The sequence below is a fragment of the Bos javanicus genome, chromosome 19 (assembly GCF_032452875.1).
Source record: "Bos javanicus breed banteng chromosome 19, ARS-OSU_banteng_1.0, whole genome shotgun sequence".
Lineage (NCBI taxonomy): Eukaryota > Metazoa > Chordata > Mammalia > Artiodactyla > Bovidae > Bos > Bos javanicus.
The window spans coordinates 56,955,072-56,981,556 of record NC_083886.1 but is presented as its reverse complement, the minus strand read 5'-3'; the positions used below and the strand labels follow the sequence as shown (position 1 = coordinate 56,981,556).

General features: G+C 45.0%; 1 protein-coding gene across 2 annotated transcripts in view; it reads right to left on the bottom strand.

The window, feature by feature from the left end:
- RNF157 (ring finger protein 157) overlaps positions 1–24,545 on the bottom strand; it is a 74,971-nt gene extending 50,426 nt beyond the window's left edge. Inside the window, exons 1-2 of one of the 2 annotated variants that reach the window (XM_061392783.1) lie at positions 24,248–24,545; positions 6,772–6,890 (exon numbers count right to left, since the gene is read on the bottom strand). In XM_061392783.1, the coding sequence (XP_061248767.1) occupies positions 6,772–6,890; positions 24,248–24,335 (207 nt within the window). In that variant the 5' untranslated portion in view covers positions 24,336–24,545. The remainder of the gene's footprint in view (positions 1–6,771; positions 6,891–24,247) is intronic. The other variant, XM_061392782.1, reaches the window with a different exon arrangement.
- Positions 24,546–26,485: the final 1,940 nt, after the last annotated feature.

The following is a 26,485-nucleotide window of genomic DNA, read 5'->3' as shown; positions in this document are numbered from 1 at the left end:
TGGGGACAGAAAAAGAGCTATCATTCTCTCTCTCTTTCCTTTTTGGCTGCACTGAGAGGCTTGCAGAACCTCAATTCCCCAACCAGGGACTGAAACCCGACGCTTGGCAGTGAAAGCCCAGAATCCTAACCAGGGAACTCCCAGGCTCTTTCTGCCGTGTGAAGACCCAGTAAAAGGCAGTCATGGCAAGTAAAGAAGAGAGAGGGCCTTTACTGGCAGCCTGGTCTGCTGGCACCTTGATCCTGGACTTCTCAGCCTCCAGAACCATGAAAAATGAGTATCTGTCGTTTAAGCCACCCAGTCTATGGTATTTTGTTATGGCAGCCTGTGCAGATGAATAGAGGCTCTAAGGCCGTAGGTATCACTGTACCTGTGACCAACCTGCCTGGTTACACTGGGGCCCGGGCACAAACCAACCTTCAGACTAAACACCTGCAGAGTGCCCTGTTTAAATGGTAGCTGCCCCCAGGGGCTCTGCTCCTCCGTGTCCTCTGTCTTGACTTTTCCCCTTCCCTCAACTTGAACTGCCCAGAACTCTTGGATCCTCTTTTTTTTTTTTTTTTTTTTTTATGTCGATATCCTAGTTCAGGTACTTTTCATTCTTAACTAACATAAACTATGACTTCTGGGCCATTTTGCCTTCTGAGATGGCCCACACTCTGTCTATGGAGTGTTTCTCTCGAGATAAATGCACTTTTTATCTGAAAAGTCAGATAAACTATGACTTCCTAACTGGTCTCTTCCTCTCTTTCTGATTCACTCTATACTCTGAGTTGATTTAAAGAATTAACTTTCTAAAATGGAAATCAAAGCACGATAGTTGTCACTGTTCGAATTCTTAAAATATTCCAGCAAGATGGATATTTTTTTAAATGCCTCTGGAATCAAGATCTCTCTCCATAACTGACAATCCTAAGGTCACTAAACCTCCAAATGATTTAGAGTTTTAGCAGTAATGTAGTGCAATAAAAAAAGATCTAGGACTTCCCAGATCTTCCCAGTTTGCTGCAGTGGATAGGAATCCACCTGCCAATGCAGGGGACACGGGTTCAATCCCTGGTCAGGAAGGATTCCACATGCCATGGAGCATACTCAGCCTGTGTGCCACAACTACTGAAGCCTGAGCTCTGGAGCCTGGGAGCCACAATTACAGAGACTGTGTGCCTAGATCTCCACCATAAGAGAAGCCTCCACAATGAGAAACCCACGCACCACAAGGAAGAGCAGTCCCCTGCTCGTGGCAATTAGAGAAAGCCCAAGCAAAGCAAACAAGATCCAGTGCAGCCGTAAAAAAAGAAAAGGAAAAAACTCTTAGAGAAAAAAAAAAGATCTAATGCAATAAAGGACCAAAAAACCAGCATCAGTTCTCTGCCACCTAGGGAAGGGGAGGCCTCAACTGTGATGTACAAACACCACCATCTCACCTCCTCTATACAGAGACCAGAGCAGAAGGACCTGTAGAAGCCCTGTTCACTACTTAAGATAGTTAACAACCAGTGAGGGGATTTGTCTGGTGGTCCAGTGGTTAAGACTCTGTGCTTCCAATGCAAGGGGCATGAGTTTGATCCCTAGTCTGGGAACTAAGATCCCACCTGCCACGTGGCTTGGCCAAGAAAATAAAAAATTGAAATAAAATAATAAAAAACTCACAATTAACTTAAAAAAAAAAAGTGAGTACGTGCTCCACCCAGAACTGTAATTGCAGAAATAACCAACCTGAAAGGCTAGCGAGTGCAGCTAACATTGTTGCATACTTCTCTTCCTCCAGCAATTCCAACGCATTTTTCAAGCATGACATTCCTACAAAGTCAGAACAGCCTCCCTGTTATAAGCGGGTAATTTGAGAGCCTGAGTGATGGACCCTTGCCAGGGTTGCAAAGAGTTTGGGTTGCAATCTTCACTGCCAGGGTTGCAATATGTATGTAAAATTTGCAATCTTGATTCCGACCTCTCTTTCAACCGTCCTTCCATATACACACACACTCTGCTTCTTTATATCTGACCTGAAGGCTTGATAATACATCTGACTTTAATGGATGGATTATCCTAAGTGGGAGACGAGCTTCCGTAAAAACTACAGGCCGAGCCATAGCTGAATGGTACTCATCTGAGTCTGATCAGTCAAAAGATGACAGGAAAAACGACAAGTCCCAGAAGCCATGAAGTCTATGGCCTTTATAACTTAATCTAACCATTTATTTCAACATATTCTGCCCCCATCTCTTTGGAAAGAGGAGCCATTTCTGCCTGGGGCTGCTGGATGGCTTTATAAGGCTGTTTTCTTTCCTCTGCAACCCAATGCCCGTCTACCGACACTGAGATATGTTAGCAGAGAGTAGAGGTCAGCTCTGGAGAACTCAAGTGACCAGTCAGCCTTCAGCCGCTGGGCCTTCCCCTAAACAAGCTGACGTGCGGTAACAGCAGGCGGCCAAGGTCAGGTCAGCCGGTGGAATTACACACCAAATACAAACTCTCTCAAGAGACACTTGTGAGAACGTGTCACGGCCATGCTGGCTACTCTCTCCACATTTCACAAACTGCCCTCGAGGATCTACTCACACTCACATACAAGATGTGGGCAGGGGTCCTGAGTACCCCCAACCTGACCAGCAGGAAAGGGCAGAGGACCCCCAGGCTCTAGAGCTGGACTGCTGGGTTCAAATCCTGAGTCAGTCACTTCCAGGCTTTGCAATCTTTGCTTCAATTCTTTGTGTCTCTTGCTTTTCATCCGTCAAATCAGGACCCTCCTTGTTAGGGTGTGAGGATATAACCGAGCAGGACCCTATGGGGCCTTCCCTGGACAGGCCTTCCCCCATATCCTCTACTTCAGCTCCTCTTGAAGAACCTAGATAATAGTATGTGATGCAAATTTCCTGAGTTGTTTTGCAGATCTGAAAAAACTCCCACCAAATAGAAGAACTACTTGATGACCACGAGCACACAGCCCCAGGCCTCCTGGAGCCTGAGGACTGATAAAGTGAACCCCTGTGACACCCCCTGCTCCCTCCTTATCAGCCAGTCAGAGAACTGTGCACAAGGTGATCACATACCTCACAACACCACCCACCTGCCTCGCCTGCCATTTCAAAGTGCTGTGCTGAAACTCTTTGTAGAGTTGAGGCTTTTTACAGCATGAGCCACCCATCTCCTTGCGCGATCCTGCAATAAACCTTTCTCTGCTCCAAACTCTGACGTTTCAGTTCCGCCTCACTGTGCATCCCCCTTGAACTTCCATCAACAAGGGCACAAAGAGTCAACACATACAGAGAACTTGGAACAACCGGGCCTGGCAAATGGTAAGCGTTCACTAAATGTTAGCTATTATTAACTAAGAAAGGGAAACAGCAAAGGGAAACGTGTTGCATTCTCTACTTCCACCTCCCTCTTTGAAGTTACCCCGATCTGCTTTCTTAACGTGAAATGATGATCTCCTTTGAAAACATTTGCTCTGTGCAACATGAAGCATGTTTAACGATTAGTCCACAAAAACAACAAAAAGGCCAATGTTGATGCTCCTTTGGGAGAAAGCCTGAAAGTGAAGGTCAACGCTGCTGTCTGGGGCTCCTGGAAGAGCTCGGTCATTCCCGGGCTCACAGAAGTGTAAACAAGACGGTTACACTTTGGGGAGGTTTGTCGGCCAGCATAAACCTCAAAATTAGCCTAAAGAAGTGTTCCCTTGCTTTTAAATCACCTTTATGGCCTGAAAAAGTTTTTTTAAAAAAACCTACACTTTAAAAAAGTATATAAACGATTCTGACACCAGAGGAAAGAAAAAAGGGAGGAAGAAGCGGATGCAAATGGCCAAGTCCCTGTGAGAAGAAAGGGTATTTTTCAAGCATGAGCCCACTTCCAGGAAGTAAGGGAGTTCTTATCTGGCTCAAGCAGAAAAAAAGATCATTCCACTCTAACGGCTAAGGTAACAGTAGAAAAATCAGATAGTAGTCATTTGATAAGTATGAGTTGTCATAATTGACTGTGAAGCAGAAAGTACTTGGTATTTTGAAAGTACTGTTCAACTAAGAATTGGTTTCTGAGATGGCACAGTGAAAAATCCATCTACCAATGCAGGAGATGCAGGTTTGATCCCTGAGTAGGGAAGATCCCCTGGAGAAGGAAATGGCTTCCCACTCCAGTATTCTTGCCTGGAAAATTCCATGGACAGAGGAGCCTGGAGTGGGGGGGGCACGCTATAGTTCATGGGATCACAAAGAGTTGGACATGACTGAGCACACAGCACCGGGGTGTGGTGGGGGGGGTTGTCACTCCAGATAGAAAAGTGTTGTTAGTCGCTCAGTTGTTTCTGACTCTTTGTGACCCCATGTACTACTGCCCCTCTAAGCTTTTCCGTCCATGGAATTTTCCAGGCAAGAATACTGGACTGTGTTGCCATTCCCGCCTCCAGGAGATCGAACTCAGGTCTCCTGCATTGCAGACGGATTCTTTACCTTCTGAGCCATGCCCAGATGGAAAGGAAGAAAACAATAAAAACCATCAACAACAACCAAAATGCTTTTTAGTTAAAGCTCCAGATGGAAAATTGTCATCAGATTAACCTTCTTAAAGACCAAAAAACAAATGATTTCTCTGGGGTGTTCATCTGCCTAAAACACTTCAGTATTTCCCCAGAGCCTATGGGAGAGGGTGGAACACATCTTGAGGGAACGGAGCCCCCACCTACCTTTCCAACCTTGCTTCTCCACCAGAAAAGGTCCACTCCTGCCAGACTGGCTTCCTTATTTGTTCCAGGGGAGGAACAAACCATGCTCATTTCAGCTTTGTGTCCCCAGCGCCTCCCACAGTGCCTGGCACATAGCAGTTTCTCAGTAAATGGTTGCTGATTCGACAGAAATGTGAATGTGTTCATGCCTGTGCCCTGTGCCTCCCTCCTGGGAAGCCTCTCGCCCACTCGCCTCATGAAGACTCGGCCATCCTCCAAGGCCTCCTTCTCAAAACCAGCACCAAAGCACCGGCCCTTGCGATTCCCCTCCCCCACTCCCTATACCTACAGAATCCCAGCCCTTTCAGACTTTGATTGCTATTGAAGTATCTCTTGTTCCTGTGTTTGGCCTGCCCCACTAAAATCGGAGTTTCTGGAGAACGGCAGGATATTGTGAAGCAGAGGGAAGCAGTGGAAAGGTTATTGATCTGCAGCTAGGCAGATCTAGTTATGTGGCTTTGGGAAAAATTTTCTGAAAGCATTTTGAACAGGGCCTGGAACACGGTGTGCACTTCATAAAGGCTACTGGGCTTCTCTGGTGGCTTGGTGGTAAAGAATTCGCCTGCATTGCAGGAGATGTGCGTTCAGCCCCTGGCTTGGGAAGATCCTCTGGACAAGAAATAGAAACCCACTCCGGTATTCTAGCCTGGAAAATCCCATGGACAGAGGAGCCTGGCGGGCTATAGTCCATGGGGTCACAAAAGAGTTGGACACGACTTAGCAACTAAACAACAAAAGCTATTACCACTGTTCAGCTCTCGGAACCTCAGTTCTCTCACTTACAAAATAATACTGATAACAAATTCTCTGATAGGGTTTTTTAAAAAAATATAGTTTTGTTTTTATTTATTTATTTATGGGCCTTGCCATGTGTCATGTGGGATCTTAGTACCTGGATTAGGGACTGAACCCTGGCCCCTGTGTTGGAAGTACGGAGTCTTAACCACTGGTTCACCACGGAAGTCCTAAAGTGGGTCTTTATGAAGATTAGAAATAATGTCTGAAAAATCTCTAGGGCCTTCCTTAGCACAAAGTGGCCAATCAGTAGCCACATGGCAGCTATTTTTGCAAAGCTTCATGCTGGGTGCAGAGAAAATGCCCCATAAACATTTATGGAATGAGTTGAATGAATGGAGAGAGAGACAGTCTGATATCAACTCAGATATGGAGGGGAAATTTGTCAGTCATTCATTCAACAGATCTTTATGAAAGGCTTATCACAATGTTCCAGGCTTTGTTCTGGGTGCTGGCTTTCGACAGTGGCACAGCCCCCTTGCCCTGGGAAATGTACATTCTGATGCAAAAGGCAGATAATAGAGGTGACAAGGCAACAGCAGCTTATGTGGTATTAGGAAGAATTGATGCTTTTGAACTGTGGTGCTGGAGAAGACTCTTGAGAGTCCCTCGGACTGCAAGGAGATCAAACCACCTAAAGGAAATCAACCCTGAATATTCATTGGAAGGACTGATGCTGAAGCTCCATTACTTTGACCACCTGATGTAAAGAGCTGACTCATTGGAAAAGACCCTGATGCTGGGAAAGATTGAGGGCAGGAGGAAAAGGGGGTGGCAGAGGATGAGATGGTTAGATAGCATCACTGACTCAACAGACATGAATCTGAGCAAACTCTGGAGGATAGTGAAAGACAGGGAAGCCTGGCATGCTGCAGTCCACGGGGCTGCAAAGAGTTAGACATGATTTATCGACTGAAAAACAGCAACGTGGTAAATAGTTGCTATGAAGAGGAATGAAAAGCAAGGTGAGGACAAGCTAGGGACTGGGCAAGGGATGTCTGCAGAGGCGGCGTTCAGGCAGAGCTTCAGAGGGGCAGATCTGGGTTTTGTGAGCTGTCCTCACCCTCAGGCAGACTGGGTACTTTTCCACGGGGCAGCCTCTGGTGCCAGGAGACCCACCAAAGAGGCTGCAGTCTGGCTCCTCTCAACTCAGACCAAGCCGCAGACACTGCTGAACCAGCAATTACAAACTTATTTTGACAAGACCATTTGACTCAGCCACTTAGCCCCGAGTGGAAGTAAACGGATGATAGCCATACCGCCACTGGTCTGTTCCCCAGAAAGTTCAGATCGCTGTTTTCTCCAAACAAGTAGCCTTCGGGATGAGTTGAATCAAACTTCTCTCCTCCCATAATGAAGTGGCTGGCAAAATAGCTTCCTAGAGGGCGAGAGACAGAAACCAGTCAAACTAAGCCAAGTGAACAAGCCGATTCAGGGGGAAAGAAAAAAAATGTTAACCCTTCAACAAACAATTAGAGCCATTTCTAACCCTAGGGAAATTTTCTTCTCTTGACTGGGGATAATGGCACCAAATACGCAAAATCCTAGCAGTGAGAACCCAAGATTATCAAATATAAAATAGATCACTGTTTTCCTTTTGACATTCTTTTTTTTGGCTGTACTTCACGTGGTGTTTCTCTAGTTACGGTGACTGAGGGCCTCTCTTGTGGTGGTATACTGGCTCAGTGGTCTCAGCACACAGGCTTAGTTGCCCTGTGGGATGTGGGATCTTCCCAGACTAGGGATGGAATCCCCCATCCCCCTCATTGGCAGTCAGATTCTTAACCACCTGATCACTGGGGAAGTCCCTTTTGACATTCTTAATTGAATCTTTACCATGATCTGCCTATCACACCAAGAAGCAAAAGACCAGAAGGCCCCACAACGCACATTAATGAATATATATATATATATATGTATTTTGTTCCTGAATTTTTTCCCTTACACTTGAAATGGTTATTCCTTATTCTGCATGTACTCATGAATCTTAACTGCAGGTAGCAGCATGCACACACGCACATACGTTCCTTTGCCTGGACTTTTCATACGCTGGCTCATACCCAGACACAGTAGTCTCAGCATTTCCTTGCCAGTTCCGTGTATACTTCCATCACCCCCAACAATGAAGCCTCCTTGTGTTCCATATTTGCTTCAAAATGATGGTTTAATAGGAGAATACAAATTAAGTAATACTGCCCCAGGCTTTACCAATCAACTACCACACAGACTCTTGCCTGGAAAATTCCATGGACAGAGGAGCCTGGCGGGCCGGAGTCCACTGGGTCTCAAAGAGTCAGACACAACTAAGCGACTGGGCACTCACATACCACAGATTATATTGCTTAACTGGACAAGTTTAGTGATTTTGAAAGACACAGACACGCATATACACCCTAGTCCCAAATTCACTGGCAGTCTTCATGGCCAAGGTTACAGGGACATCAGTCAGGCCCCACCTTGACCAGCCAGGAGGCAGGAATATTTTCAACTCTCCACTAACCAGAGGCAATCTGCAGGCAGGGTCAGGATCCCCAACTGCCTTATCCAGACAGATGGAGGACGCGAGCCAGGACATGATGGCACGAAGTAACCAGGGGAGGCTTAGGTAACACTGCCCGTTCCATCTGGGAACACTTTCCAAATCTGATTAAACGCATGCTTCTCACAGACTGGGTCAACAACAGGTCCTACCGCATAACACAGGGAACTGTGTTCAACATTCTGTGATAAACCACAATGGAAAAGAGTATAAAAAAGAATGTATATATACAAACAGAATCATTTAGCTGTACAGCAGAAATTAACACACTGTAAATCAACTATACGTCAATAAAAGCAAAACAGTAACAACAACAAACCCCGCATGCTTCTTAGCTCACATTTCTATAATCTAACTCTCCCATAAAGGTGAATGGTTCAAAAGTGAGTGACTCGGCCATATCACATTTCATCAATCTCTCATATACCCCAGTTCTTGGATTAATACAAAGAACTTACGAATCAGCAAAAGTCTTCTTTATGTGTTATATGGCTAGCATAAATGTTTCAATTTTTTAGGCTTACAGAAAACTCTAAAAAATGAGATTCAGCACTTTCAGCCTGTGAAGAAGCTGCAGCAACAAAGGCAGAGAAGAAAGCTCTAACAGGAAAACGGAATCAAACATTCATTTTTTTGGATTTTCTACTCATGGAGTTGCTTTGGTCTAGAAACACATTAAACCAAACAACATGGATAAAATCCCTTGCCACAAAGTGAGGCAATTCTTTAATTAACCAGCAAGCAGGAAAACATTGAGAGTCGTCGTTGTTCTTTTAATTCCTAAGTGGTGTCTGACTCTTTGGAACCCCAGGGACCGTAGCCTGCCAGGCTCCTCTGTCCATTGGATTTTTCAGGCAAGGATACTGGAGTGGGTTGCTATTTTCCTCTCCAGGGAATCTTCCTGACCCAAGGATTGAACCTGCATCTTCTGCATTAGCAGGTGGATTCTCTTACTACTGAGCCACCTGGAAAGCCCTTTGTTTGAGGGTAAGAGCAGCCGAAACCAAAGCAATCAAGGAGGAACCCTTGAAAGTTACCCATCAACATGAAAACACACAGGGGCAGCCATCCGCAGTGATACACAGTGCGATTCATCATTTAGGAGCTTAGTTATAAATTATTTATGTCTAGCACTTACTAGCCCTATTTTCCACGTGCATAATTTATAGAGAAGGAGGTGCCTAGCTGTCACAAACAGAAGCAGCCATCTCAAAGAATTTGTCATTTACTGTTGAACATTAGGAAAATATATTTTTACACATTAGACATTATACATTTACTATACATTAGGTGAAATTAGGAAAGATGTTGACATTAATGGGTGGCTTGCCCAGATCATGAAGAAAGAATCGGGAGAAGCAGGTGCGGTGTCTGGAGTGGTAAGGGCTGAGTTCAATCTGGGCCACGCTGAGGTTCCAGGACCTGGGAGCCATCAGGTGAGGGATGTGGGGACAATGAAATCAACGGATAATCAGCTTACACATGGTAGTGATTGATTCTGGCAGGAGAAAAGCACTAATGGCTTCAGGGTTAAAGGCTTCGGGGTTAAAGCATTAAAGATGGCAGGGTTCTACTGGAAATGCCCTTTTGGGGACAGCCATGATAATAAATGAAATTACCCAGAAAGCAGTTTATAGAGCTAACTGTAGCCTTGTCTGGCATTTAATTTTATTTTTTAACTTTTAATTTTTAATTTTTAAATAAATCTATTCAGCTGCACAGGGTCTTGGTTGAGGCATGTGAACTCAGTTGCCGAATATGGGATCTAGTTTCCTGATCAGGGATCATACTTGGGCCCCCTGGAATAGAAGCTTGCTGTCTTAGCCTCTGGGCCACCAGGGAAGTCTCTATTTTATTTTATGACTATTAAAAAAAAAATTTTTTTTGGCTGCACTGCACAGCATGTGGGATCTTAGTTCCCCAACCAGGGATCGAACCCACATCCTCTGCATTGGAAACTCAGAGTCTTAACCACTGGAGTGCCAGGGAAATCCAGCCTTGCTTGGCATTAAAAATCAAGAGCACACATATACAAAGACCTAAAAGGAAGGTCAATAATCCACAGGTGAAAAGGAGGATTTTTTCATTTTGAGAGAAGTGTCAATGCCACACTGATCTCCCTTGACACACTTAAAATACGAATGCCTCATCAGATAAAAGAAAAACATTCCGTTTGCTCAGGCTGCCCAGACGTGGGGATCAGGGCGCAGTGACCTAGACGGTGCGGCCACATCCACAGATGGGAACACCAAACACACCAACAGTCCCTGAAAAAAAAGTGCCTCGTGGACAGTTCGTGCACATTTTTGCTTCTTAGTGACAACTGTGCACTAAGATCAGAAATGCTATGGAAAAAAGAACTACACGAAAACATGTCTTTGCCTATGTGTGGGTAGGAAACAACACACATGACTAGTAGATTACCTGCAAGTTTTTATTAATTGGCTATAATTTTTACTTATTTTATAGTTTTTATTTTACTTTGTAGGCCACCTATGTAGCATGTGGGATCTTAGTTCTCCGACCAGGGATCAAACCTGCAGTCCTCGCATAGAAAGTATGGAATCCTAATCACTGGACCTCCAGGGAAGTCCCATAGTTGGCTGTAATTTATTAACCAAATCATAACTGGAATTCTTTGTAGGCTTTAAGAAGCTACACCTTGGGACGTCCCCGGTCCAAGGGTTAAGAATCCACCTGCCAATGTAGAGGATGTTGGTTTGATCGCTGGTCCGGGAAGATTCCACATGCCAAGAACAACGAAGCCCAAGAGCCCCAACTACTGAGCTCAAGTGCCCAGAGCCCATGTTTTGCAACAAGAGAAGTCAGTGCACCTAGAGAGCAGCCCCAGCTCGCCGCAACTGGAGAAAAGCCCTCGCAAAGCAATGAAGACCCAGTGCAGCCAACAATAAATTCAATTAAAAAAAATCTAAACCTTATTTTTAAAAAGACGTATCTTGTGGTAATCATTTTGCAAGATACACACAGATCAAATGATCATGTTGTACCCCTTAAACTTACAGAATGTTGTCAATTATATCTCAGTAGAACTGGAAAAAAGAAGCCACATCATACACAAAAATTATATACTTTTAAGAAAGGTTTTTATGAAATATAGTTGATTTACAATGGTGTGTTAGTTTCAGGAGTATAGCAAAGTGATTCGGTTATAGATATGCTTTTCCATTACAAGTTATTACAAGATACTGAGTAAAGAGTATGCCTGATTGTGCTATACAGCAGGTCCTCGTTGGCATCTACTTCACATATAGTAGTGCAGACATTTTAGTCCTAAACTCCTAACTTATCACTCACCCCCCAAATTGTAGTTAAAACAAGGCGTGTGTGGGAGGGAAAAGGGGGAGTCAGTGATTAATGGGTATAGTTTCAGTTTTGCAAGAAGAAAAAGTTCTAGAGATCTTAACACTAATGAACTGTTAACACTTGAAAATGGTTAAGGTGGTAAGTTTAATGTTATGCATTTTTAACCACAATAAAAATAAAACATCAAGGGGGAAAACCCCATAAAGTATGGCCCAGAATGATCAGTACTAGTACAATTCAGTATATATATATATATATATTTTTTTTAGTATTAGAGGAAAAAAAGGCATCCAGATTAAAAAAAAAAATTACTTACAAGGGAAGAAAATTACACTACTACTGTTCTTCCAGATCAGCACTGTTCAGTAATAATACACCATGACAGGACTTCCCTGGAGGTGCAGTGGTTGACTCTGGTCTTCCACTGTAGAGTCAAGGGTTCAATCCCTGGTCAGGGAACTAAGATCTCACATGTCTTGAGGCATGATCAAAAAAAAAAGCAAGCCGCATATGTAATTTTAAATTATCTAAGAGCCATATCTTTAAGTAAAAATAATCAAAATTAATTTGAATATATTTTATTTAACCCAATGTTGGATATTCTAACAACCCAATATATCTGAAATATTACTTCAACATGTAATCAATATAAAAACATTTTCAGGTGCTAGTCACACTCTTTTTTCGACTATCTGCTGAGAAGAATACAGCTCTTTGTTAGTCACCATGTGAAAAAGAAATATCTCGAAATTAACAATCTAAAATCGTTTACCCAATGAACCACACTCCTGGGGTATACTCCTAACATCATAACGAAAGTAAATGTTACCCAGTGGATTCCAGAATTTATGTCTGCCCCAGTGAGATATTCTGACATTTGCCACCAAACCACTATGAACTATTACATCACACAATAAAGGGCAGTTGACACTTCTCATTTTTCCTCAACTCTGTATTTAATGGATACCCTAAATGTTAACAAACAAAAACTCTTAATTTGGGGGGACTTCCCCGGCGGTCCAGTGGTTAAGAATCTGCCTGCCCGTGCAGGGGACACAGGTTAGATCCTGTCTGGGAAGGTTCCACACACCTCGTAGCAACTACTGAGCCCACGTGCCTAGAACCGGTGCTCTGTAGCAACTCACTGCAGTGAGAAGCCTGCGCACCCTCACGAACAGTAGCCCCTGCTCGCGGCAACCGGAGGAAGCTTGTGCACGGCCGTGAAGACCCAGAGCAGCCGAACACAAAATTAATTAACTTAAAAAAGATAATGATTCTCCCCCCAAACAACAAAAACCAGTTTGCAGCCTTCTAGGTTTTCCTATACATATACAAGCACATTCAAGTTTTCGGTTTTGCTTTACTTTGTTTTTTAACCTACTTAAAATATTACTCATATTGATCTGCATGTAGCTTTTTTTTCTCTAATGTAACACTGGCATCTTTCCATGTCTGTACTTATGGACTTATGGATTGACTTCATTGTTCTTTTTTTTCTGGCCCACTCCAATTAGCTTACAAAATCTTAGTTCCTTAGGGGATTGAACCCAGACCCAGCCAGGTCCTAACCATTGAACCACCAGGGAATTCCCAACCTCATTGTTCTTAATGACTATCTAATAATTACCCCTTTTTGAAAGCTTACTCTATATACCAGTGCTATACTAACAAATATTACATAGGTTATTCCTTACAACCCTATAAGGTGGGTGTTAACTATTTTTTTTTCCTTATTTTACCAAAGAGGAATTGAATGCCCAGAGAGGTTAAGGACTTTGTCCAAGGTCACACAGTTAAGAAGAGGCAGTGCCATGCCCCAAATCCAGCTATTTTTATTCCAGAGCCTGTGTGTGCTCTTAACTATTATTATACTGTAATCCCATTGAGTGTCCAGATTGAATTAACTGTTTCCCTCCTGATAAACGCTCTCTACTTCTAGTTTATGTTGCTTGCCTGTTTTGTTTTTTTTTTTTTAATTGTTTTTACATCTGGAATTTGTCCTTGTGAACTGTGTGAGATAAGGGTTTAATTTTTTTTTTTTCCAAATCGGAAACATCACTAACATAATTTCTTGACTATTCCATTTCCCCCACTAATTATTTTACTTTCTTATTTATTTATGGTTGTGCTGGGTCTTCATTGCTGCTGGGCTTTCTCCAGTTGCGGCAAGTGGGGCTTCTTCTCTACTTGCGGGGCCTGGGCCTCTCATTGCAGTGGCTTCTCTTGTTGCTCAGTCAGGCTCTAGATGTCTAGGCTTCCTTAACTGTGAGCACAGGCTCAAAAGTTGTGGCCCATGGGTTCCTCCACTAATTGAAATTTGATTTTTATCATGCTATATATATATATATAATCTAGATCTGGGTCCTATTCTATTCTGAACAAGTATAATATAGGGTTTTTTTTTGGGGGGGGGGCACGCCCCAGGGTCTCAGCTGTGCTGTGCAGGAGCTTTTAGCTGTGCCATGTGAACCCTTAGTTGCAGCATGTGGGATCTAGTTCCCTGACCTGGGATCAAACCCAGGGCCCCTGCACTGGAAGTGTGGTTGTCTTAGCCACTAGACCACCAGGGAAGTCCCACAATATGGTTTTAACAACTGTAGCTTCACAGTATATACAGCAAGGCACAGTCAACGGACCCAAACCTTTCCAACCTTCTCAAGTCCCCAGCCTTGACCCTTCTACCTGTTTTCCTTCTACTTTGTGGCACTCCTTAAAAACGCTTTTCAGTTACCAAAGTTTCAATACCTTCAACTTCCCTATATTTGTATTCATACTTTCTTCCCATCTCAAGAAGATGTTCCTATTTTCCCCATCGCAAGCATTATTTTTCACCTAGGTTCTCATTCCCAACTAACTCTACCTCCTCCAGACCTCACCAGCAACCATCCTTCTTACTCAAGACTTCCATTCCTCATTCTCCACTGGCTTTTTGTTTGCCTCTACAAACATATTCTCTCCCTGGCTTAAAAACAAATACAAAAACAAATGCCTTAAGACCCAACCACTCACCCATCCATCCACCCACCCACTCATCCACCCACCAACCCATCCACCCACCAACCCATCCACCCACCAGCCCATCCATCCACCAACCCATTCCTCCATCCATCCATTCCTCCATCCTCTGTCTGCTCCCACCCCCACATCCAACACCCCCTCCAATCTTTACAGCAGTTTCTACCACTGCACTGAAGCTCTTCTCTGGAACACCAACCAGGCCAACTGTCTTTTCTCACTCTTCATTCACCTCATGAACGCTCAGAAGACTTCAACACTATGTCATTCTTTTCAGCATTTACTTCTTTATTTGACTGCTCTGGGCCTTAGTTGTGGCACGGGGCGGGCTTCCTCTAGTGGTGGTGAGCAGGAGCTGCTTGCTCGTTGCAGCGAGGGGGCTTTTCACCGTGGTGGATTCCCCTGTCTCGGAGCAAGGGCTCTAGAGCTTGAGGGCTTCAGGAGCTGCTGCCCTTGGGCTCAGTGGTTGCAGCTCGCTGGCTCTACAGCACGAGCTCAGTAGCTGTGGTGTGCGGGCTTAGTTGTCCTGAGGCATGTGGAATCTTCCCCGACCAGGGATCAAACCTGTGTCCCCCACACTGGCCAACGGATTCTTAACCACGGACCACCAGGGGTGTCCTCAAGCTCTTCTCTTGATTTTATTCAACTGGCATAAAACACTCGGTACTGCCTTTGTTCATATTTATTTATGTATTTGGCTGTGCCGGAAATTAGATGCAGCATTCGGGATCGTCCATCTTTGCTGCGTGTGGGATCTAGTTCCCTGACCAGGGATCGAACCCGAGCCCCCTGCATTGGGAGCTCAGAGTCTTAACCACTGGACCACCAGGGAAGTCTCTTTACTGTTATTTTTAAAAACAGTTTTTATTGAGGTATAACATACACAGCATAAAATTCATCCCTGTTACAATTCAATGACTTTGGCAAGTATCACCACAATCCAGTTGAAAACATCACCACCACAAACTGCTCCCTCATGTCCATTTACAACTAACTCCCCTCCCACCCCCAGCCTTAAGCAAACCCTGCTCTGCTTTCTATTTCTTTGTATTTGATGTTTCTAGTCCACATAAATGGACACTTACAATAGTACATCATCTTGTTTCTGGCTACTTTCACTTACCACAATGCTTTCGGGGTTAATCTGCATTGTGTAGCATATATCAATAGCTGTTTTCTTTAAATTGCTGAATAGTATTGTAATGTATGAATATACCTTATTTTGTTAATCCATTCACCAGTTGATGGACATTTGGATTACTTTCAGTTTTTTGATCATTATGAGCAATGCTGTTATGAACAATTGAACACATGTCTTGGTGGGTATCTATGTCTTCATTTCTTTTGAATAGATTTACTCATTGGAAAAGACCTTGATGCTGGGAAAGACTGAAGGCAGGAGGAGAAGGGGACGACAGAGGATGAGATGGTTGGATGCCATTATTGTCTCGATGGACATGAGTTTGAGCAGGCTCCAGGAGATGGTGAAGGACAGGGACCTGGTGTGCTGCAGTTCATGGGGTCGCAAAGAGTCAGACACGACTGAGCCACTGAACAACAAGAGGAGTGCAACGCTAGATCATAAGGTAAACTTATGTTTAACTTTTTAAGATACTCTCAAACTCTTTTCCAAATTGGCCATTACCATTTTGCATTCCCATCCATAAGTTACAAGGATCCCAATTTCTCTGCATTCTCACCAACACCTGATGTTGTCTTTTTTACCGTTGCTTTCCTAGCAGTTTTGAAGTGCTATCTCATTGTGGTTTTAATTGTATTTCCCTAATAACTACTGATGCTGAGCATCTTTCCATGTGTTTATTGGCTATTCCTGTATCTTCTTTGGTGAAATGTCTATTCAACTCTTTTGTCCATTTTTAAATTGAGTTGTCGTCTTAATATTGAATTGTAAGAGTTGTCAAAATATTCTGGATGTAAATCTTCTATGTGTTTTGCAAATATTTTCATTCAGAAGGTGGCTTGTCTTTTCATCTCCTTAATGTTGGTTGAAGTAAAAACATTTTTAATTTGGAAGAAATCCAATTTATCAGTTTTTTCCCTTATGGATTTAGCTTTTGGCATTGTATCAAAGAACTCTGCCCAATCTGAAACAAATACATAGCTTCTCCTATGTCTTCTTTTAGGGGTTTTATAGTTCTAACTCTTGAATCTAAGTCCTTTTTTTTTTTTTTTTTAATTTTTGGCCCCATCACAGAGCATGTGGGATCCTCAACCAGGGTTTGAACTCTCACCCCCTGCATTGGAAGACAGAGTGTTAACCACTGGACCACCAGGGAAGTCCTCTTTGCTGTCATTTAGTCACTAAGACGTGTCCGACTTTTTTTGTGACCCCCATGGGCTATAGCTCACCAGGCTTCTCTGTCCATGGAATTTTCCAGATAAGAACACAGGAGAAGGTTGCCATTTCCTTCTCCAGGGGATCTTTCTGACCCAAGGATAGAACCTGAGTCTCCTGCACTTGCAGGCAGATTCTTCACATCTGAGGCACCAAGGAAGCCCTGGGGAAGTCCTAGGTCCCTTTTAAAAACAGCTTTATTGAGAGATAATTCACATACCATACAAGCCATCTATTTAAAACATACAGTTAGATGGTTTTTTAGTATATTCACAAGTTATGCAACTATTCATTATCTAATTTTAGAATATTTTCATAATCCCAGAAAGAAACCCTGTTAGCAATCACTTCTCATCTCCCCCTCCCCCAGCCACTGGCAGTCACTAATCTCCTTTCTGTCTCTATGGATTTGCCTCTTCTGGACATGTCATATAAACGGGATTATACAGTATATGGCCTTTTGCCTCTGGCTTCTTTCACTTCATGTAGTGTCTCTCCGGTTTCAGCTAAGCTATAGCACATATCAATATGTCATTCCTTTTCATTGACGAATAACACTCTGCTGCACGGATTTACCACATTTTATCAGATGTTCCAGTCACCAGTTGTTGAACATTAGGGTTATTCCCACCTCTTAGCTACTATGACTAACGCTGCTATGAACATTCATGTACATGTTTTGGTATGGAATATTTTTATTTTCATTTTTCTTGGGCACACATACACATACACACACACCCCTAGGACTGTAACTGCTGAGTTATAAAGTAACAAAGCATTTGAGGAACTGTTAAACTGTTTTCCATAGCAGCTGTGCCTTTTTACATTCCTATCAGTGGCAGACCAGGATTTCAGTTTCTCCACATTCTCACCAGCTCTTACTATTTGTTTTTAAAAATTATTGCCATCCTAGTGGCTGTGAAGTGGTAATCTACCTGTAGTTTTGATTTGCATTCCCCTAAAGGCCAATAGGAAAGTTATGACCAACCTAGATAGCATATTCAAAAGCAGAGACATTACTTTGCCAACAAAGGTCCGTCTAGTCAAGGCTATGGTTTTTCCAGTGGTCATGTATGGATGTGAGAGTTGGACTGTGAAGAAAGCTGAGCTCCAAAGAATTGATGCTTTTCAACTGTGGTGTTGGAGAAGACTCTTGACAGTTCCCTGGACTGCAAGGAGATCCAACCAGTCCATTCTGAAGGAGATCAGCCCTGGGTGTTCTTTGGAGGGAATGATGCTGAAGCTGAAACTCCAGTACTTTGGCCACCTCATGCGAAGAGTTGACTCATTGGAAAAGACCCTGATGCTGGGAGGGATTGGGGGCAGGAGGAGAAGGGGACGACAGAGGATGAGATGGCTGGATGGCATCACGGACTCGATGGACATGAGTTTGAGTGAACTCCGGGAGTTGGTGATGGACAGGGAGGCCTGGCATGCTGCGATTCATGGGGTCGCAAAGAGTCAGACACGACTGAGCGACTGAACTGAACTGAACTGAACTGAACTGAATGTGGATGGGCTTCATCCAATCAGTTGAAGGCTTTAAAAGCCAAAACTGAGGTTTCTCAGAGGAAAAAGAATTCCGCTGTAAGACTTACATACAAATGTACAGCTGAGTCCCCTTGCTGTTCACCTGAAACTACCACAACATTGTTAACTGGCTATGCTGCTAAGTTGCTCAGTCGTGTCCGACTCTGTGTGAGCCCACAGACGGCAGCCCACCGGGCTCCCCGTCCCTGGGATTCTCCAGGCAAGAACACTGGAGTGGGTTGCCATTTCTTTATAAGTGGCTATACCCCAATGCAAAATAAACAGTTTAAAGTATGGGGGGAAAAAAAAAGTAACACAGAAATCCTGCCTGAGCTTCTCGTCTGGCAGCCTCTCCTACAGATTTCAGACTGACGAATACAACATCAGTTCCTGAGAATCCAGCTTGCCGGCCAGCCCTACAACTTTCAGACTTGCCAGCCTCACAATAATGGAAGCCAATTATATGTGTCCGTCTCCCATGGGTTCTCTTTCTCTGGAGAACCCTGGTGATACAGCCACCATAGAGCCTGTATTGTTAATCCTCCCTTCTGTGACCCTCATCATGAACTACAAAGCTGATTTGAGGGCTTCTGTCCTGATGCTTGCCATAGGCATCAAAATCCCAGGATCAGAATCTACACACTAGCACACAGCTCAGTGCATCAGTGCCCGATAATGTGCACTGACGGTAATAAACAGAATGAGAAAAGGGTTGCTAGGAAACAAAGCACATAACCACCATCATATAAGGAAATCAAAGGCCCTCAATCATAAGACAGCATCGAAAAGTGAAAGAAGTCAGTCTGCTCTCAATGAAGTAAGGTACAAGTAAAGCAACAATACTGGAGGTTTCGAAAGTAGAATTACCACCTTTTAAGCATTCAAAAATAATACCAGCATTTGAACTCTTGATCTTTATGACTCCATCATTAAATAGAACAGCCATTAGCCTTATTACGGTATTAAATGTACATACTAAAATTTTTAGAAACCTACTTAATTTTATTTTTTATGTTTTTAAAATATTTTTTTATGTGTGGACTATTTTTAAAGTTTTTATTGAATTTGTTGCAACATTGTTTCTGTTTTATGTTTTGGTTTTTTCGACCTCAAGGCATGTGGGATCCCAGCCCCCTGACCATGGATTGAACCTGCACCCCCTTCCTGAGAAGGCTAAGTCTTAAACTTTGGACTACCAGGGAAGTCCCAAGAGACCTGCTTAATTTTGGTTAATGCATCAGTCAAAATTTGACAAAACCAAATACTTCTTTACTGTGCAGTAGGTTTCCCTGGTGGCTCAGTGGTAAAGAATCCACCTGCCAATGCAGGAGATGAGGGTTCAATCCCTGGGTTGGGAAGACCCCTGGAGAAGGAAATGGCAACCCACTCCAGTATTCTTGCCTGGGAGATCCCATGGACAGAGGAGCCTGGCGGGCTACAGTCCACAGGGTTGCAAAAGAGCCAGACATGACTTATCAACTGAACAACAACAAAGCTAAGAGAAACTTTTATAACTGTATGACCAGCAAAGACTTAGTACCCACACTTTAGAAACTGCTCTTGCCCTAGGACAGACCCACTTGACAAGCATATACGTACTCCAATACAACAAAAAATTTGGAGAATGATGATGTTAGCTGCCCAGGACTCTGATTACCATTCTGAATTTTATTTACTTTTTAAAAAATTATTTACTTATTTGGCTGCATCAGGCCTGAGATGCAGCACGCAGGATCTTTGTCCCCTCACGTGGGATCTCCAGTTGTGGTGCTCAGTGGTTGCGGTGTTTGGCTGGGGGTTTAGCTGCCCCGGGGCATGTGGGATCTTAGTTTCCCGACCAGGGATCTAATCCCCTGCATTGCAAAGCATGTTCTTACCCACTGGACCACTAGGGAAGTTTCACCATTTTTAATTTTTTAATTTTATGTTTTTAACATTTTGTATTGAAGTATAGCCAATTAACAATGCTGTGAAGAGTTTCAGGTGAACAGCGAAGGGACTCAGCCACACATATACACGTAACCATTCTCCCCCAACTCCCCTTCCATCCAGGCTGCCCAGTGACATCGAGCAGAATTCCATGTGCTACAGAGTACATCCCTGTTGGTTATCCATTTTAAATACAGCCGTGTATACATGTCCATCCCAAACCCCCTAACTATCCCTTCCCCATCTTAAATTTTTATAATAAGAGGTTTCCCTCTTAACACCTGAGCAAAATGAATTACTCCTATTTTCCAATTTGCTCAAATATGTAAGAGGGAAATGAACTTGATTTATCAGGTACTGAATTAAAATGAATGTCTTTACGGTATGCTATTTCTTCCTGGACAGAGAAAAACAGAACCAATGACTCTTATCAATATGGAGACACCTTTCAAAAGTTGGGCCTGCGCGCATAAAAACAACACGTCAGCAAAACCATACCTTTGCTGAACAAATGATCGTGGGCTTTGAAAGAAACAAAGATCTCAGAGGAGGATTTAAAAGCACAGAATGGCTTCCAACTCAAAAATTACAAAGGCACAACCCTGTGCCTTTTAGCACTGTGCAGAAGAGTGTTAAAAACAGCTTTCTATGCTAATGTAGAAACACTCTACAGCAACAAATTCCCATCATACCTCCTGTTATTTAAATGATTAATATTTGTGTATTTATTAACAAAGCTAAAAACTGCCTGAGAACATATGCATAAGGTTAATCATTGCTGCATTGTGTGTAACAGTAAAAGGCTGGGGCGGGAAGACACTTCCAAATGTTCACCAGCAGGAGACTGCGAAAACCCAATAGCGTGTACACACCAAGGAATGTTATATAGTTGTTTTATTTTTTAAAAGAACAACAATAACAGCAACAACAACAAAAAAACCCTAATATGGAGATAATAGAAAAAGATCTCCAGTATCTTTGCAAGTAAAAAAAACAAAACAAAACAAGGTGCAGAGCAGTCTAAGTAGTTACACTTGTATTTACACAAGAAACTCTGGAAGAATTCCAGAAAGTGGTTACGTAGGTAAGGGCGGCATACAGGGAGGAACTGGGTGGATGAACAGCACTGTGCAAACTAGACTCTCACTGTATGCCTTTTCATTCTTTTCAACTTTGAACTATGTGACTATATGACTAACTCGAACAAATAATTAATTCTAAACAATTTTAGGCTATTTTATTTTCGCCTATCTCTAGTGAAGAAAAAAAAAAAAGCTATAAACCCAAGTGCCAACATGAAATCAGCTGTTCTCAATATCTTTTAAATGTTTCCAGGTCAACATGCCTCTGCCTTTCTTATCAATATGGAGACACCTTTTAAAGGACAAAGACACCTTTTAAAGGAACCCCAAATTAAGGGGTTCCTTTAAAAATACAAAAAGCAGAAAAACCAATCTCTGCTGGGCTCTGTGACCATCATTACAGGGACAGATGACCTTGTGCTTGCTGTGGAGTTATAGAGACTTCCTGGTGAGCCAGAGGGCGGTCCCAGCTCAGCCAGGTTGGTCACCTGGAGAAAGCTGATTCTGCTGTTTGCTTTGTTTCACTCTCGGTACCAAAGATAGGGAGACCTCAAGATCAACCCAGTCTGATCCTTCAACAGGGAGACAGGCCTCTGAGTTTTGTACCAATACTGATGCAGAATAGCCTCCATTCCACAAATCGTCAAGGATGAGTTCAAAATCCAATTCCTTAAGAAAGGCAGAGGCTGACGGTTTAGTAAGAAGAGCACTAACTTGCTGGGTAACCTTGGCCTTTACCAACTCACTTCTCTGAGTCTCCATTTTCTTACCCGCCAAACGAATGGATCAGGGGCCAGATTCTCTGCAAGGTTCCTTTGGGGCTCAAATACTATAATCCAGGGACTGCCCTGATGGTCCAGCAGTTAAGACTCCAAGCTTCCAATGCAGGGGGCATCAGTCCGATTTCTGGTAGGGACTCTGTATGCTGCACTGCCCGGCCAAAGAAACAAAAAATATTATAATCCAATAGTCAGGTAAATTTAAAGACCACATGAGGGACTTGTATCTGCCTTGCAATGCAAGGGACGAAGATTCGATCCCTGGTCAGGGAACCAAGATCCCACATGCCATGGAACAACTAAGCCTCTGTGCTATAACTACTGAACCCTCGAGCCACAACTAGAGAGTCTTAGAGAGAGTCCGTTCTCTGCAGAGAAAGATCCCTGTGTGCCGAAAAGAGGCGACACAGCCAAATAAATAAAACAATAATACTGATAAAGATCACGTGAAAGATAGCAGATGCCTCTAGACTAGCACATATACGCCAAGTACATAAAGTTTCAAGTACACAGAGGTCTGCTGACTGGGACATGAATGTTCTGATTCCTATTTTCTGTGTTTTATGTTCAACATACAAAATTTGGTCCACCTGCTACAAAGATTTCTCTCGTGCGAAAGCTCTGATTAAAAATGAGTTACCATTAGGTGAAACTTTTAAAAAAGATTGGTAGAGCAGAGATGATGATTGAAGACTGTAAGTATGGAGGGTGATGGTTAGGGAAAGTTTCATTTTGGTCCATTACCCTTTTATTATCATCATCCAAGATCCACAGTTGCATCAGTATCCTTTGGGGACTTTGATCGACCTATGCTTATTCTGATAAGTGAAGGATGGATGAATACTCTTCTGAGGCAGTGAACTCCAACTTCAGCAAAACACGCTCCATATGCGAATCAATAAAAGCTAAGTGATTTCAGAAAAGTCCACAAATAATTGTGTATATTTTTGTCGACTAAAAAGGAAAATGCATGCCTCCTTTAGCACTGGGTTCATACGTCGTAATTAGCCAGAGCTTTATTAAAACACTAATGATGCCTCCCTTGATCTCAGACTGTACTAAAGCAGCTCAAAAGCATATTCATGTCTGCGACGATTCATTCTTTGGCACAAAAGCAGTGTGCGACACGGCCCTGGCAGACACACGGCAGGGGGCAGGTTCATTGTCTGGTCCCAGCCTTCACCTGGCACAAACTGGATCGACTGCTGAGAAACCAGCTCATCTCATTAGCATGTCTTTATTCTACTGCTGTAATTCTGACATCTCTCCAAGATCATGAAAATCCTCATCAGGTCCAAAGCGAAGGGAAGATGGTAGCCATGGGTCCCCACAAGTCTTGAGAAAAGTATTGAAAAACAAAGAGCCAGGAGTTAGGTCTTGGGCCAGCAGTTTTGAATTGGCTGGTGCTCAATCCACTTGTAAGCCTCTCTGTGCTGTCAAAATTCTCCTCCACTTCCAATATTTATGCTACAAGCCAGAGGCTGGAGACATTTATCGTTTTAATGATTCTGAAAACAAACATAATACTTCTAGACACTGTCAATACCTGTGCCCTATCCCAGGGCTATTCTCATTCCAAATGCCAGGCTTGCCACTACTCTGGCAAAGCGACAACCCGAATGACTCTGATACATTTCTGTTAAACTCCTTTCTTCTGACAGCCTCTCGAAAAAGCACCCGCAACAGCAAACGCATTTTCGGCCGCCATCCTCCAGCAGCTTCCCCCTCGCCCCCCAACCCCGCAACCAGGAGAACCTAATTCAAACCTGTGCCTCCCTCTCCGGAGGCCACCAGGGCCAGCACCTAGCACAGGTGCCCGCTTCGGATGCCAACCCGTTCCACCTCACCCTCAGCTCCTGAGGGGGCCCGGGCATCGGGCGGGAAGAAGGGACCCGGCCTGCGCCGTGGACACCCCGCCCCTCGGAGCCGCAGTCCCCAGAGCGCACGTCTCCGTCACAGGACCCGATGGCGCGCAGGCCGCTCCCAGCCCCCGGCGGAGGGGCTGCCCACCCCGGCGACCCCCGCCAAGGGCCCTAAAGCAGCCCCTCCCAGACCTGGTCCAACACCTCCCACCCTCCGAGATGGCTCTGCAGCGCCGTCGGCCTCTGGGTCCCCTGAGCCACCGGGGAACCCCCCGCGCGGGGGCATCGCGACCTCCTCGCAGCCCCGGGTCGCGCTCACCGGACTTGGGCGGGTAGCGGTACACGGAATTGGACGGGATGTCCACCTCCTCCACGCCCGCGTGCTGCCGGCTGGTCAGGGCCCCCATGGCCGCTGCGCCCGCGCCGCCCTGGGCGCCTCACCGCGGCGGCCGCTCGCCCCGCGTCCGGTGCGGGGGTCGGCTGCGCGCCGCGGCCCGCTCCTGCCTCGGCGCTGCGGCTTCGGCGGCGGGGAGCCCCGGGCGCGCCGCGCACCATCCTCCGCCGGGCCCCGCGGCGGCGCCTGTGCCGAGGGGGGCTGCGGGCTGGGCCGGGGGCGCCGCCGCCGCCTCAGGCCTCGTGATGTCAGCCGCGGCTAGCGCGCGGGGCCCGCGGCGGCCGCGGCCAATGGCGGGGCGGGGCGGGAGCGGGCCGCGCGGTGCCAGCCAATGGGCGGCGGCACTCGGCGGAGCGGCCGCCGGGCGCGCCCTGCCGGCTCCGGGCTCGCGGCCCAGCGCCGGCTGGAGGGGCCGGGGACGCGTCGCCCCCGTGGAGCCAGCTGACCCCGCTCAGGTGACTGCGCGGGAGCCGCCGTCCCGCCGCGCGCGCCAGGTCGAGGCCCAGGAGTTCGCTCACCATTATCCCCAGCATCCGAAGGGCGCACCCGGCTTCCCGGCGGGGAGGATGCCTTCTCCAGCCCCACCCCTCAGCATCCCAAAGCCAATGGTCAGAAACCCTGCAGAGGGGTGCCCCTAGCCCTCCCGCCCCAGCCGAGGAACTTCGTGTGGGTTCCCCCCAACCCCAGCGCCGTAGCCTCAAAGGGACTCCCCGGGGTCAGGGAGATTGATCAGTGCTGGTGACCTGCTCAGAAGACGTCACCGCCGACATCCGTCTCACTTTGTTCCTCAGTCTCTAAGTCGTGTCCGACCCCATGGACTGCAGCACACCCGGATCCTCTGTCCTCCACTATCTCCCAGAGTTTGCTCAGACTCATGTCCATTGAGTTGGTGATGCCATCCAACCATCCCATTCTCTATCGCCCGTTCTTCCTTTTGCCTTCTATCTTTCCCAGGACCAGGGTCTTTTCTGATGAGTCGGCTCTTCGCATCAGGTGGCCAAAGTGTTGGAGCTTCAGCTTTAGCAACAGTCCTTCCAATGAATATTCAGGGTTGATTTCCTTTGGGATTGACTGGTTTGATCTCCTTGCAGTCCAAGGGACTCTCAAGAGTCTTCTCCAACACCACAGTGCAAAAGCATCCATTCTTCTGCGCTCAGCCTTCTTTATGGCCCAACTATCACATCCATACCTAACTACGGGAAAAACCATAGCTTTGCCTAGACAGACCTTTGTCTGCCAAGTGATGTCTCTGCTTTTTAAGACACTGTCTGGGTTAGTCATAGCTTTCCTTCCAAGGAGCAAGCATCTTTTTAATTTCATGGCTGCAGTCACCATCTGCAGCGATTTTGGAGCCCAAGAAAACAAAATCTGACACTACTTCCACTCCTACTTCTAACCCTCTCATTTAGCTCCTTTCAAAGAGCAGAATTCTATACACAATTCTCTGTTTATGGGTCCCTTCTGCAGCTCATGTAGCCCTGAAGTTAGGAGACCCTCAACTCAGAGTAGATCAAGACAGTGAAGCTCAGATCATGCCTTTTGGAAACTTTGGGAGCAAGGAGAGTCAAGGCGGGATGACAGGTGGAGAAGGCTTCTCTGAATGAGAACATACACCCACAGTGGGTCACTGGGACAGACAGAAGACACCACTCTAGAGCTTAATTACAGACGTGTGTTTTAAACCTTTTCTTTATTGTGTGGGTCTGGTGAGAGGGTAGACTGATTAGCAAAAACTTCAACTGCTAGAACACGATGTCAGCAGTGTTTCAACAACATCCAGTGTACTGTTGGGCCCTTGGGTTCCCTTGATTAGATTTGTAAAAGCCATTTCACAAAGTCTCTGTCCTGATTACCTTTTATACTAGTTTTTTTTATCCATTTATTTATTTACTTGGCTGTCTGGAGTCTCAGTTGTGCTGTGCACGGGCTCAGCAGTTGCCTAGAGGGGACTTAAGTTGACTGGTGGGCACGTGGGATCCTAGTTCCCTGATGAGGGATAGAATCCAGCATCCCCCAACACTGGAAGGTGGATTCCCAACCACTGGACTGCCAGGGAGTTTCCTCTTTTGTACTTTTAATTGTCTTCTTCTCAGTTGCAGACCTGGTGACAAAGATACCATCACTCAATTGCCTTGGTTGTCTTCAGGGTCCCCAGGATGGCAG